Source organism: Drosophila virilis, chromosome 2 (assembly GCF_030788295.1).
Source record: "Drosophila virilis strain 15010-1051.87 chromosome 2, Dvir_AGI_RSII-ME, whole genome shotgun sequence".
NCBI classification, from domain to species: domain Eukaryota; kingdom Metazoa; phylum Arthropoda; class Insecta; order Diptera; family Drosophilidae; genus Drosophila; species Drosophila virilis.
Genome location: NC_091544.1, coordinates 30,716,554 through 30,732,194, shown reverse-complemented (window position 1 = coordinate 30,732,194; position 15,641 = coordinate 30,716,554). Strand labels below are relative to the sequence as shown.

The 15,641-nt window shown below is 35.1% G+C and overlaps 2 protein-coding genes across 10 annotated transcripts in view; one reads left to right on the top strand and one right to left on the bottom strand.

Moving 5' to 3' along the window:
* LOC6632989 (very low-density lipoprotein receptor) overlaps positions 1-7,604 on the top strand; it is a 47,989-nt gene extending 40,385 nt beyond the window's left edge. For 8 of the 9 annotated variants that reach the window (XM_070207429.1, XM_032433818.2, XM_002056454.4 and 5 more), the window contains 3 exons: positions 1,897-2,030; positions 2,110-2,256; positions 6,192-7,604. In XM_070207429.1, the coding sequence (XP_070063530.1) occupies positions 1,897-2,030; positions 2,110-2,256; positions 6,192-6,227 (317 nt within the window). In that variant the 3' untranslated portion in view covers positions 6,228-7,604. The remainder of the gene's footprint in view (positions 1-1,896; positions 2,031-2,109; positions 2,257-6,191) is intronic. The other variant, XM_032433817.2, reaches the window with a different exon arrangement.
* On the bottom strand, positions 2,937-4,220 carry LOC6632988 (probable transaldolase). The gene has a single exon (XM_002056453.4). It carries the CDS (start codon positions 4,153-4,155, stop codon positions 3,196-3,198), a length of 960 nt encoding a protein of 319 aa, XP_002056489.1. The 5' UTR covers positions 4,156-4,220; the 3' UTR covers positions 2,937-3,195.
* Positions 7,605-15,641: the final 8,037 nt, after the last annotated feature.

The following is a 15,641-nucleotide window of genomic DNA, read 5'->3' as shown; positions in this document are numbered from 1 at the left end:
ACACACACACCAGTGCACACACCCAAACACACTTCCACACAACGTGCAATTAATGTGGCAAATATGCGTAGAGCTTTTCAACTGCTTTTCTTTTGCCACTTGACTGTCTGTTAATGCCGCAAATAAATTGCAAAAATGCCTCAAAATAAACTGGCTCTCTCACTCTCTCTCTCGCCCACGCTTTACCGCCCCTTTGCCGTTAACAATCGATGCTGTGCAGCTGTTGCCAGTGCCAACTTTTAATGATAATTCCTGCTGCTGGAGTTGCCATATGCGTCATATTCTCCTGCTGATCCGCAGCAGCGGGCGGGCCAGTTGTCAGTTCATGGAAATTATGACGGGCTATAGACCAAAAAATTAATAAGAACAACAAAAGCGCGAACAATGATAAGTGGCAGATGTAGAAGAGGCGACAGTTCGTGCAATGCTGTTAAATGCGACACATCCTTTGCCAGGCGAACGCGTCCTGCGCCCTGCGTCCTGGCTGCTGCGTGCTTAACTTTTGAACAAATTCTAAACGGAAAATATGAAAACGAATTATGTTGACAGCGGAAAAATCCTACAACTTCCTGCCGCACAGACAACAACAACCTCACAAAAGGCGAAAAGCGTGACACAAAAAGTTGACAACGTAATGAAGGGGGCGGGCAGCGGACTGAAATAGGGACACAGCGGAAACATTCGCCACGGGATGTCGTCGACTTTTTTGTTTTTTTTGGAATATCTAAAAATAAGGAGATATTTTAATTATGTTCGGGCTGGACACGCAGAACAACAAAAACAAAAAACCATAAACAAATCAAAGGAAGAGGCGTGCCCGCATTGGAAGAATGCTTAATTATTTTGAAAAATGTATAAAATATTCCCCTATTTAAGGCATATTAAAATGAGTAGTTCTAGAAAATAAACTAGTTATTTATTAAATAGCTCAATATATAATACAATATGATCATTAATTATAATCCTATAATCCACTTCAATCAATGTTGAGAAAAAAATTCCCTTAAAACTCCATAGTGGAGCCCATCCGAGATATGACTTTTAACCCCTTTATCAACCAAGTTATTATTAACTTCGCAAATTAAATACATTTTATTATATTTTGAAAAATTATTGCAATGCCTTTTTTAAAAGCTACCAATCTCTAACAGAACGGCTGAAGTAGATAGAAAAACATATTTGTATCCTATGTTATAAAACAAACGTTTTTTGTATACCCTGAACCCATTAAAAATGGGTATAAGGGTATATTGTATTTGTGCGAAATCCAAATGTATGGGACAGGCAGAAGGAAGTATCTCCGACCCCATAAAGTATATATATATTCTTGATCAACATCAATAGCCGAGTCGATCTAGCCATGTCCGTCTGTCTGTCCGTCCGTCTGTCCGTCCGTATGTATGAACGCAAAGATCTCAGAACCAATAAGAGCTAGAGACCTGAATTTAGATAAAGGTGCTCCTAGTGCCTGCGCAGATCGAGCTTGTTTCCGATAATCGATAACCCATTTCGTTTTCAAACAATCGATAAAAATCGATATCGATATCCTGTTTTTCGGCAATTTTGGTGAATAAAAAGAGCTAGAGTCACCAATCTTGACACATAGCTTATAAAATAGAATATATATATGCATTTCATGTTGAGAGAAGAGGGTTTGGGGTATCCCCTAGTCGGGAGCTTCCGACTAGAACTTCTTACTTTTTTTTTTATATTCATGATGTTAATCATGACAATGGGATTGGTTTCTGGTTGTAAGATCTTTATAAACCTTACTTATTATGTTCTTAATTTGTGTGTATATTTGGTGTCGGTTTCGGTTTTGGTATTCATCATAACTTAAAATAATTCAGTTAACGTCAATTCTCACTTTACCTTTGCCTTTTTCTGGTCCAACAGATGCTGAAAACACCGGAAATGCGACACATACGGGTGGCAAGGTCGCGGAGACGGCACAGCCAACGGAAGGGGATTCGGGCAAAATAGCCTTAATTGTCATAGGAGCGCTAATAGCCGCAGCAGCTGTTATAAGCGTAAGTACAGTTATTTGTACCGCCACTTGTGAATTAACTAAGTAATCAATTTAATTTTATTTTTCTACCTCTTACATAGTTATCCTACTGCGTGTTAAAGAAATACCCAAAACGGGGCAATACAATGAACTTTGTAAATCCCACGTACAACAAGACCACAGAGGATAATTTCAGTTTGGAGAAGAATGCGACTATCAATAGATATGCCACGGCCGTTGAGGAAGAGGTAAGCGGGTCAATAGTGACGTCAGCGCCAAATCCAAATGATTTTAGCTATGTGAGATTTTAAGCTGAACGCTAGAAAAAGAAAAGTATTGCCTAAGCTAGAACTAAATGTTGTATATAGATGGATAAGTATTCGATAGGGTTTAAGCAACAACTACTTTAGACCATGATCGCTGAGTCAAAGAAAGAAATAGAAAAAAAAAAGCGAGTATTTAAGTTGAATGTTTAGGGCTAAGTTTAAGCTAAGCATAGGAAATTGAAGTACAATTTGGTAGAGAGTTGGGCAACAGTTGGAGCCCCTATGTATATTCAACAACAAATATCTGAGTGTTTATTACAGATAAATATGCTGTGCCAAAATTTATTCATATATATATTATTTATTATATTTATAAAATAAATTTATCACATTTGAAAACAAATTATTATCATATCAATGTGTTAAAAATAATAGTTATAGATGTATGTATATGTGTGCTTATGTATTTACCGAGCCAAAGAGCTATGCGCAATTAAAGAGATTTATTTGTGGGAAAAACAAAAACAAAAAAAAAGCAAATCATCCAAAAGTTGTGACACTTTTTAATAGAACTTTTTGTATGAGGTGAAATAGCTATAAAAACCAAAATTTGAACTAAGTTTTTGATATATTTTGCACACTATTAAAACAAATTAGGTTGATTTACTATTACAACTAAAGGAAATTTTACCAAGTCTCATAAAATTTATTTATTAATAAAAGGGCTAAGTTCAATTATTATTTTTAACTACAAATTTAATTTATGTGCGTCATGTATCATAAAAAAAGCTTATATTTTTAAACAAAATTATTTTGATGCCACAAATTCAATATTAAATTGAAAATTTGTAAGCACAGGTCGCTGCTTCAACAATGTGGCGAACATTGAGCTCATTGACAAAAGTATGGCAGATTAAATGGTTAAAAGAAAGAACGAATTAGATTCTCCAGTTTTATGGTATCTAATGTAAATTTTCGAATGCCGTCAGCTAGTTTATCACTAGCCATAGCATCTTCGTTCATTAACCATCTGAATTTATTCTCATAAAGGCACAATTGCTTGATATTTTGCTGTCTGGCATTCGAAACAGACAATTGGACGGGCACTTCGCCTCGATCATGCTCCAATTCTTTCAGCAGAGCTGGGCTGATCGTTAGCAGATCGCATCCAGCTAATGCTTTAATTTCGCCCGTATTCCGAAAAGATGCGCCCATAATTGAGGTCTTATAATCATTTTTCTTATAGTAGTTATAGATATTTCGCACAGATATAACGCCCGGATCATCGTTGGGCTCAAAGCTTTTCGTATCCGTATTTGCGATATGCCAATCCAGAATTCGGCCCACAAACGGCGAGATTAATGTTACTCCTGCCTCCGCACAGGCAACAGCCTGAACAAGGGAGAAGAGAAGTGTTAGATTACAATGTACGAAATACTCCTTTTCCAAAATTTCGGCCGCCCTAATGCCCTCCCAGGTTGAGGCTAATTTGATGAGAATACGTTCTTTCCGTATGCCAAATGATTTATATAATTTAATCAATTTCAATGCCTTTTCCACGCTCTGTGTTGTATCAAATGAGAGACGGGCATCTATTTCTGTAGACACCCTACCGGGCACAATTTTTAAAATTTCACAGCCAAATAATACGCACAAATAATCCATTGCCTCCTCAACTCGATTCTCCAGTGTACCCTGCTTACGTTTGCCATATTCGACTGCATTCTGTACAAGATGCTTATAGCGTTCCATAGTTGAGGCGTTCAGGATTAACGATGGATTTGTCGTCACATCCGTCGGCTTATAATCATTAATGGCATCAAAGTCACCCGTATCGGCGACTATGGTCGTGACTTTCTTAAGCTGTTCCAAAGCAGACATTTTCCATAAATTTTTTTTTATATTGTTTACATTCTCATTTTATATGTTCAAAAAATATGACTAATAACAGAGCTATGAAAAAAGTTTGGCATTTATAGCTAGTTTACTTGTTTAAGTTCACGTTGGCGCCCTACATATACCCTTGCAGAATATACTAATAAATATGTAATAAGAACCCATCTCTAAATAGTTTCTATGTGCCATTGTTATACTTGATCATAACGAGATTAACCAGTCGTAGCAGACATAGAAACAATTGGCCAAAGCTTTAATGCTAAAGCAAAACTTATTCATTCTATTTGCATTTTTAAAACAATTTCTTTTGCATATTATTGACGATTGCAAAAGTAAACAATTTGCTGCATGAAAAGAGTATTGTTATGCTCAGAAACATATCGACTAATATATATGCATGTGTGACATAGTATAACTGCAAGGGTATTCAAGCTTTGGCTGACCGAAGAATCCTTTCTCCTGTTGTTTAAACCACACCAATTACAAGCTATTCACATTAAATTAAGACAATTATGCACTGTTGTTTGTGTGCATAATCCCATAAATATAAAACAAACAAAAAAAGTTGCCAGTATTTTATCCAAATTTATTTATAAATTTTGCACGCTGCGAGCGGACAAAACGCTGAAACGAAAAACATGGCCAAGAGGCAAAGCTAGTTATTCATTTAGCAAATAGTTGGTAAGTCTTGCGGGCTTATAAATACATAAATAAGTAGCCAGATTCAAACATATTTTACTATTATGTACACGTTTAGCAAGCATAATAGCTATTTTATAATTTCATAATTTAAAATATCAATTTTTGTGATCCATTTCTTTTGTTGAATACTAACTGACACGGTATTTTTTGCCAGGCTAATTGTATAGTTGCGAAATGTTCCATATCAATTGGCCAATTAAATGGCAACAACAAGAAAACAGGGCCAATTAAAATGCGTCAATGGAGCGTCAAAATATCCGCCCATATTCGAGCCCAGCTTTCGGTTCAATTTACTAAAATATTTAAATTAAATTGAATTTTGCATTTGGCTACCTGCTGCCATTTTTAATTAGAGCGCTTAATTTTGCTGTCCAACAACAACAATAACAGCAGCAAGATAATTATGCCAAATTAAACAAAATGTCATTAAAAGAGATTTTCTATTGCGCTTGAATGCTGCTGAAAATTTGCATAATCAAAAAATCAAAGCAAATTAACATTTCTGTGGAAATACCTATTTATTTTATTTTTTCAATGTGTAAAATGTTTTAAAATTATTTAAGCTGCATTGTGTGCTAATAATAAATTTAATACGTTTTGCAATTATAAATTACATTATAGTACTTACAATTGTATTTTTTTTGTATAATGTTGTTAGTGTAAGCATTATTTAATGATTTTCTGATTTCTAATTTTTGTTAAGCTTACAATTATTTATAAAATTTTCAGTCATATATATTTCATTCATTGTTTTGAATATAATTTTTTATAAATGTTTGAAGGTAGTCTTATTTAAGAGTCCCAGCAAACATTTTTATTTATTACTTAAATTCATAAACTACTTACATTTTAATTTATATTACAATATTATTTATATTTACAATGCTGGTTATTACTTATATCTATATATTATTTATATTTGCATATTAATTTTGCGTCATTTTTTCTTAATTTTTTTCTATATCTATCTATATTATATACAATACATTTATTTAATTTCTTGTAAATAATTTGGACAAAAGTTATTCTCATATTGTCTCGATACTATCTTTTTTTTACTATAATATGTTTAAAATTATTATTGCATATTACTTATAAGTTGTAAAAACAGACATTTCCTTAGCTTTATTTTTTTTTTTTTTTTGTAACTTAAAAACATGCAGAAACGTAGTTTTCTTATTTAAAAGTTTTCGTTTTATTCTACATTATATTATAGTTTATTTTCTAAATTAAATTACTTTAAGCGAATTTTCGCACTTTTAAAACACTTGTAAATTCTTTTTAACATTTTTCTTTGGGCTTTTTCTTCTTATTCACAGGCACCGCTGCAAGTTCGAGGCACAGAATGTGTCTAAAAGACAGCATAAGTAAGCCATTTATATATTATGAGACATATCCAAGCAGACAGCGTCTATCAACATCAGCTGGCTCTTAGCAATAATAATAACAGCAACAACAACAAAAAACAAATAACTCCTATTATCAAGTCCTTTAAGTTTAAGGCACCTAACTCAAAGAGCAAAACTTTTGTTTAGCAAGTAGTAAGCAGCATGCCAAAAAGACAACAACAGCCCAACAACAACAACAATAAGAAACAAACAAGCCACAACAGCTCTAGAAATTTCAATTACAATAACTACACGTAGGGCCCACCACAGCAAAACTAAATATTATCATGGGGAAAAAAGAAAATACTCAACAAATTCAATTTGTTGCCTAGTTTACAATTTAAATTTAGAATTTAGCATAAAGCCACATTCAACACGCCCACATAGACACACGCCCATAACTAATACCTAAACTTTTTCTAGGCGCAACATTTTGAGATCAACTAACAGCGTCGAAAGAGACACACACTCATTCACACATATATATATGTATATATGTACATTCACAGCACACAAAAACATACACGCCCTCATAAGACACACACACACACACTCACACTGGAGCGAGACACACAGCCCGAAACTCAGCATTTCGTATTAAGTTCATGAAGTGAAATGTAAAAATTCAATAAAAGTAAAAAATGAATACTACAAAATTTAGTTAAATATTTATCTGTGTTAAACAAATGAATTAAAAACTTACAATATTAATAAATAAAATTGATTTAGCACAAGACTTGGTTCAAATTTAGCAAAATATTTAAAGCAAATTTTTAATGTAAATACATTTTTGGAAAAATAAAAAAAAAATACATATATTGAATGCATAAAGTTCGAAATATTTAAAATAAGTCCACAGAAACAAAATTATTGAAAGAAAAAATATTTAACACTTTTGTTGTTGTTAATATATTTCGCTCGTTCTCTTTGGGTATTCAGAACAATTTGCTGTGATCAGTTTAAACATGTTAAAATATAATTTCGCAAATAATTTGTAATTATTAAGATCTTTAAAACAAAAAAAAAAGCGCTTCTCATTTATTTAGTATATATGTGTATTTTAAAATGCATCATTTTATTTATTACAACAAAATTAAACATTTCAATATGAAAGCTTTTTTGGTTCCTATAAAAAAACAAAATGCAGCAAATTTGGGTAATTGATAATAATTAAAAAAATTATTTTAGATATGTGTAATAGCTTTTTTTAAGTAAATTGCTAACAAGTGAGTAAAATGGTACATGTCAAGAACTAATTCAAATTAATATTAATACAGTAAATGAATGAAAATATTGTAAAATAAAGTTTATTCAAAAATAAAGTACATTTTCAAATAATTTCAATGTGCTAACTTAGTTTTATGCTTTTAATTTATTCCCTTTTTTGTAAATTTCAATCTTACTAAAGAAAAATTCGGATACCGACTTAGATGTTTTCTTAAAACCCTTAAAGGTTGCGTAGTTAAACCCGTGCTGTCGTCAGGGGACTTTTTTTAGAGAAAGATCTTCGTTTACGCTGAGAATATATAAATATATAATCAAAAGGATTTACAAAAGTAGCAACAAACAACTTAGATCACATCGCAGTTATTAACATCATTAAAATTACAACACGAATTCTGATTGTTGGAGAAGAATTATGGAATATCTTATCTGCTACTATTGCCAAACATATAATATTTCAGTGGCATTATCAGGCGTACACACATTAATAAATGTATATAAGCTGTTTAGCCGACTGGCCAAAATTCCCATTAGAGTAGAAAATAGCCAAGGGATATTAAAGCGTTGTCGCTTTAGCCATGATAAAGGGCAAAATCAGCCAGCCAGTTAAGCCGTCTGGCCATTGAGTTCACAACTTAATAGCCTTGACAGCAATACCAGCATGACTTCTGGCTTCAGCTCATACACACACACTCACGCACACACACAGGCACATGTTTTATTAAACACCATTGGACAGCAGCGGCAATTATTTCACATGAGGGCGCATCAATACGCAATGAAGACGAACGATCAAATGACCAGCAAGGAATGTGGGTGGGAAGCGGGACGAAGCCACAGCAAAGTTGGCCAAAATTAACAGATTGCATAGCATAACATATTGCCACTGAAATTGAGCCTGCACTCACAACCGGCCATAACACACACACACACACACAGGCACACAAAACATTTTTGGACTGGCCGAAAAGCATTTAGCAGTATTTTTAATTTTTCCCATGTGGCACAGACGACTAAACCAATCGGAAGCCAATAGTTAAGCGTAGCTAATGTGCGTGCATGTGTCTGTTTGTGTGTGTGTGTGTGTGTGTGCATGTGTGTATCTGTGTATGTGCTAGGAAAAACTTTGGTTAATTTATGTGCGAAAATTATCAGCGAACCTCCGACAAAGTCAAACGCAGCGATTTTTGTGCCCAAATGCCATATAAATGTGAATTTTGTTAATACCCTGTAGACATTTAATGTTCCTAACAGAGTGATGAATCTAAGACATAGGATGTAACAGACAGTGCCACCCTGAAGGAGATTCGATTTGAGATTCGATCAAAACTTTTCAATTTTTTTTGGTGCTTATGTAAAGTTAACTATAAATAACTTTAACAGGCATAAAATATAGACTCAATTTTTGGGCTTAAGTCATCTTAATTATCTGCATAAACAATACGTAAACTTAAGCGTAAAATAAAAATTCTTATAATCTAAAACCTGAAATAAAACAATTATTATATAAATTCAATACAGACTTGCTTGGGAATATTATAGAGAGACTCAAAACGATTGTTTTAAAAAATATATAAAAAACTTTTACGAGTTTGTAATTTGTAAGGAATTTGCTCATATACACAAATTAAATACGTATATTAATCCATTACAAGCACAATCTAAGAGATATATTCTTTAATTTTGGTAAGCGCATACCTAAGAATATTAACGAAATACTCTGAAAATATTAAAAAGATACTTTAAAACAAGCCCGAAAGTTATTTAAAAGCAGATATCAACTTCAGCCGCGTACAGATTATCCTCACGTCGAGCTTTTGCGGCTTGTCTGCTCTTGCCATTCATTTTTTATCTATTTTTTGTGGCATACAATCGATGTCTTTATAGTTATAATTTATGTGCGGCGCCATTATTTTCGTTTATTTTTTGGCCGAACGACAGGCGAGTAAGCGTAAGCATAAGCCGCTTAAAGATATTCGCTTTCCATTTAAAGCTGTGATAATTACCTGGGCTGGTTAACATTTTAAAGGTGTGCATGCAACCGTATGGGGCATGCAACCAATGCTGCCAGTTAGAAAAGGCACACACATGCACAGTGGCTGACACTCAACTGGCCAAATCTGCAATTCAGCCGGAACAGCATTCATTTTGGTCGTTTTGTCGCCGCGAGCATTGCAAAAGCAAAATACATACGCAGTACCTGGCCCATTCCCATTCGATTTCGCCCCCCCACTTGGAGTCCAATGAGGCGCAACATCTGCTGCCTGTGACTGTGGCAAAGAATGTGGTAAAAGGCAAATGTGGTCGAGTATGTGTGCATGTGTGTGTGTGGCATGTGCATACAAATCTGTTTGACTTATGATGCAGGCAACGTATATGCCCCCAGGGCAACTGTACTGCCCTCTGCCTAGTAATAGGGCAGTCGGCGATAACAAGTTGACTGTCAGATAAAAGCGAGTCGAGCATTGCATTTATCAAGCGTCAAGGCTCGACATTAGCCACCTTTAACCTCGTACAACGTACGAGGTTGGTTATATTTGCTCCTATAGCGCAAGTTATCGAAACGTTATTTCAGGTAAAGTTATCGTTAAAAGGATCTATTGGTTAGTTATCGTTACCGAAAGTTGTCGATGCCTTTAGCCAACATATCGAAACGAAAATAAACGATTTTTTACAAAATCTCATTGTAGGAACTTTGATAGAAAGCATTAAACTGCAAGCCAAAGTTTGAGTTATCGAAAAAGGTTTTTCGAATAAATCTAATTACCTGGCACATTACCAATATATTTGGTATCGGAAAGTAGGAAAAGTATGCGTTTCAAAGATATCGACAGCTATGGCTAAGACCCACAGCGGAGCTATTGAAGCTAATAGAGCATGACAAATTATCAGAATATTGTTATCTTGTAGATCCGAAGTATCCAAAACGAAACGATTAAGCGGACTGAAACCTCGATTTGTTATCGATAACTCCGCTAGCTAATGGCTTATAATAATATTTAGTAATATATAATTCATAGCGATCATTAAATTTTCAGCAGTCTGCATTATGAAACGCAATTATGTCAGACTGCACTTGCGATCGCTACTATTGATTATTGTGCTACCATATGGAAAAGAGACAAAAAACACAAGAAACCCTTGGCAATTCCAGCTTAATTAACTTAATTTTCGACTGACATTCAGTACAAGCATCTGCATCAGAATTGTATCGCAAACAATACGGGTTGCATTGTCATCGCAGCTTTTGTTTTGACTGTACCCCAACGGTGACCGTTCTCTGAACGAAATCCTAATTACAGAACTGCCCCGCCAGCTTTTGTTAGCCATATTCTAAGTGGCCAGCCTACACTGGCCAGCAAAAGCTATCGAAGCGGCTATACTATAATCAGCAACATCCCCTGCTGTTGCATGCAGCATGTTTGTGCAGCTTTTCAATACGCTTGTGTTTTGTGCATGTGTGTGGATGGCTGTTGTTATTGCCGGTGTAGCCCGAAGCCAGTTGCATTCCACTTACATACAAGGTTAGGCAGCAAGTTCATACGCCAAATATGCTGAGGCCACACTGTGGGGCGACCAGTGTGGGTGGTGCGGGTAATGCGGATGGGCGCACTGGACATTGAACAACCCGCTGCGTCTTACACGTAGCACAGGTGGTTGGCTTGTTTGCATCACGTTCTGAATAATGGATATGTATCGTGTGGCACATTGAATGCCCCAACGGTGAGTGACATTACATGGGGTTTTGGACGCCGTGCCGCATGCCTGCAAATGTTTTTGGAATTGTTAATGTAATTACGCCTGAAAGCCTCCGCACCAAGCAGGAACCTCGGAACCAGAAGCCGCCAACTTAGGGGCTAACCAGGTTAATCAAGTCAAGTCGATAGGCATGTGTGTGTGTATGTGTATAAGTTTAAAACGAATTTGCAGAGTCATTGGAGAGCTTGACTTGGCAGCTTGGCAATTTGCCTAATTGCTGTGTTGACCCCACTGAGAACGAGAAGAGAGAAAGCAACAAAGAGTGTGCGAGCGAGAGATATCTACGAGGAAAATTTCTAATCAAGCGATGAGTTTTTCTTCATTTTGACACTGTATAAAATAACTTCGCAGACAGCAGCAGAGCGTGCGGAAAATTCATCAGCCCAAAGGCGACTGAATAAAGTCAAATGGTTGGGCGGTTAGCTCGATGCTGGGCAAAGGCAAGTAGGATGCAAGGGGAGGGATGGTTTGGGGCTGCGAGCACTTTGTGCGTATTGTGTGACATGGAAAAATGGTTACAAAATGGCGGCAGCTGACTCAACAAACAAACATGCATGCGAATATGACTGTGTGTGTGTGTGTGTGTGTGCGTGTTAACACTACAGCGACTCGGCCTTGATGCAAACTGTCGCCTGTCTGTGGCGCTTTCTCTTGTTCCCTTTTTTTTTGCCATCACTTTCTCTGAGTTACTCGGCGTGTGTGACTTAAATTCTACTTTTTAACATGTTGTGTTAAAATGTTTGCAATTTCCCATACTCTAACCAAGGCTACTATAAATATTTGATTAACTTGGCAGCTTATGGAAGTGCACATGCAAAGTGCTGCACAGATTAACATATTAGGGCAAACAAGAGGAATATTATATGATTCCAAATCGTATTATTATTATTTTTCAATTATAATACTTAAGTGTGGCAAAAAACAAAACTAATTAATTAATATTTGCCAAAGTAAATTTAAAGTCCTTCATAAGCAGTATCTTCGGACTTCATTCAATAAAAATGTTCAGAAATATATTTAAAAAGCTATTAAATGTAAAATTTTTTAAATGTTATATGTTTTCTTTAAAAATATTTTTAAAAAAATTATATCTGGTATTTTTGCAAGCATAGAAATCCAGTTAAAAATAGTATTTCAGCATTGATTGAGCCAAATAACATGACAACAATTTGGCGGCAAATTTAAATTGCCAAATTAAGCTGGAGGACAAAACATTGCGCAAAATGGAATTTGGCTTAATCGGTTCAGTTTTAAAACAGTTTAAGGGAAAAGATTTTATTTAAAAAAAAAAAACCCCAATAGCCCCCAATCTTAACCCAATAAGTTGGCCATACATGATTTTATTAAATTCACAAAGAGTATATGAGTTGCGTGGGGCATTAGGCAACACTTTATTCTCATTTGCCCCGCGCTAGCCTCAACTTAACCTCTCAACCATATATGTATATATGTATACATATATATATATATATATATATATATATATATGCATGTACAAATGTATGTCTGCGTGCATATATATAATATTGTTGCGTCTTTGGCTTGTTTGCAAATTTTCAACTTGAAACGCCAACGCCAGACCGAAAGCGAAACGCAGCGGGCGAACATCTTTTTTTTGGACTAAAAATAAAGGGAACGCAAAAAGTTTGTGCTTGGCAGCTGCTTGCAGCTGGCGGCTGCTGTGAGTGCGCGTCTGTTTGTGTGTGTGTGTGTCACCGTTTTGTTAACATATTAACATGTGTGCGTGACACGATTTACAGTAGCTAAGGCCAGCAGCAGGAACAATAACAAAAAGACGTCAGCATTTTGTGGCATTTGCAGCCACTTGACAAACATATGTAGCATACTTTCGAGGGTTGGGCAAAATTCAACGAAAACTAATTGAATGCCGTAAAGCAAATAACTTCACAAAGTTAAGTAAACATAATTCACATATAAATCAAGACTTGTATATATTTAGAGGGAAATTAATTACATTTAATCAAGTGCCAGCGGTCAGTGTCAAAATTGATTTGCAAAGTTATTTGAATCAAATACAGCTGCAACAATATTAACAGCGTGAGTATGTGTGTGAGTGTGTGTCTGTGTGTGTGTGTGGCACCTGAACTGTCGGCTCTAAGTGGCATGTAGCAGACGGAACAGCAGGTGAATTGACCGGACAGCACGTTTAATACCGAAATTGACATTAAATTGCTTGTGACCTGCACCCAGCAGCGATTTTGCTCCAGCTGCTGTTGCCGCTGCCTGTTGCCTGCTCCTGATGTTATCGACTTTTACGACAATTCCCATAAAGTTACAGCTCAGACAGATATTCCACGCCTGCCACTGACATGGCTGAAGCAGGTAAACATATATGCAGCTGGGGTAATAAAGACCAGAGCGTGCCCTAAAAATAACAAAACAGCTTTTGTGCAAATTATTGAAAGATTTGTCTATTGTTATAAGTTGTGTGGGGAAAAAGTGTGACCGCAAACGCAAGGCCATAAAATACTTATTTTCTGTGGCACATCTCAAAGATTTAGCCTAAAGCTCGAACATGAAACCACATTACATTACAGCACTAAAGCACAATAATATAAAATTATTTACTTCAACAATTTTCAGTAGATTTTAGTTTTATTTTGCACCAGATATCTAGATAAATTATAATTAGATAGATTTAAAGTATTATGAAAAGCCTTATTATTTTTATTTATTTGTTTAAAGCAACCATAAAAGCATTTCCCCTTTAGCGTTATGAGTCATGTGCATACATGTAATTCTGAAAACCTTTACAACAGTAAATTCTTATAGTGGCAGAAGTTTCAAACATCTCATATTATAGGTGGCCCCAATGCTCCCCAAAAAATTAAAAAAAAAAAAACAAAAAAAATGTTCATAAAAGAAGACAGAACTCATTCCTAGCCACTTCATAATATATATGTATAAATGTAGCAGAATATGTATAGCATATTGAAAAATAAAAAATAAATAGCTAATCTGAAATTAAAACAAGTAAGTATTATTAAGAAAGAAAAAACGAATTAAATGGCAGCACAGAATACAATCGCAATTGCAAGCTGTTGATAGAATTTTAAGCAGACGCGTGTACATGTATACAGAAATTCTTGAAATTTGCGCTGGAGCCGCAAACACATGTTTCTTAACCGATCTTCATGGAATTTTCTAAAGTAAAAGCAAGCAAGTGCTCATAAACGCACGCTTACCTGCTTAAGAAAGCTGCATAATACTCTCCCAATCGCTGTCTCTGGATGTGGATTGAGATCAAGTGTGCCCCAATTTCATTGACTGAAAAAGCTCAACACCAAAAATTAACTGACGCGTGGTTTGGATAATAAAATAACTATATTTGTGACAAATTCCTGCTAAAAGAATGATAAAAATAAAGAAAAAATTACATTGTACAAACTAATCGAGTTCAAATTAGCAGACTTTATTAACTTTATGAAAACTACTTCAAGTACACCCGCAAAAAATGACATGATCGCAGTAAACATATGATTCACCCCTCCCACCTCTAATAATAAAGTAACAAGTGAGAGGTTCTAGTCGAGAGCTCTCGACTAGGGGATACCTTGAACCCTCTTCTTCCAACATCAAATGCATATATATTCTATTTTAGAAGCTATATGTCAAGTTTGGTGACTCTAGCTCTTTTTATTTACCAAAATTGCCGAAAAAACAGCATATCGATATCGATTTTTATCGATAGTAAGTAGTAAGTTATCGATTATCGGAAACATGCTCGATCTGCGCAGGCACTAGGAGCACCTACATTTAATTTCAAGTCACTAGCTCTTATAGGTTCAGAGATCCTTGCGTTCATACATATGGACTGACGGACGGACAGATAGAAATACATTCTTTATGGGGTCGGAGATGCTTCCTTCTGCCTGTTACATACATTTGGATTTTGCACAAATACAATATACCCTTATACCCATTTTTATTGTGTTCAGGGCATAAAAAAAGCTCAGGGTGTCAGTTCAGCTCTTTCGCTTTAATGCGAATCACGATTTTTGACGTATAAAACACATATAAGTTATCGAAAGTGATTTGCAGTGGTTCTTTTGAGTGTCTTACCTTATATAAGTTTATATATAGTAGGATATAGTAAGAAAAGAAACATTCAAAATTTTCTCGGATGTAAATTTGATGCTCACTGAAAAGTAAATTGGGAAAAAAATATAAATTTATATATTTACCATTAAATTAATTATCAAACACTTAACAAAAATAGCAAGATTTATATAAAAAGCTTTATAATAAAGGCAGGTGGCGAAATCGTGTGTGACGCACTTGGCCAATGTTATTTTGTTATTACTTTTTGTGACATGGCACAACAATTGTCAACAATTGAATGAGAGGCAGCTCGACTACCATTAATTTTGGGCATTG

Excerpts from the sequence above, each read along its gene's own strand:
- LOC6632988 (XM_002056453.4), bottom strand. The coding sequence starts at position 4,155 with ATGTCTGCTTTGGAACAGCTTAAGAAAGTCACGACCATAGTCGCCGAT.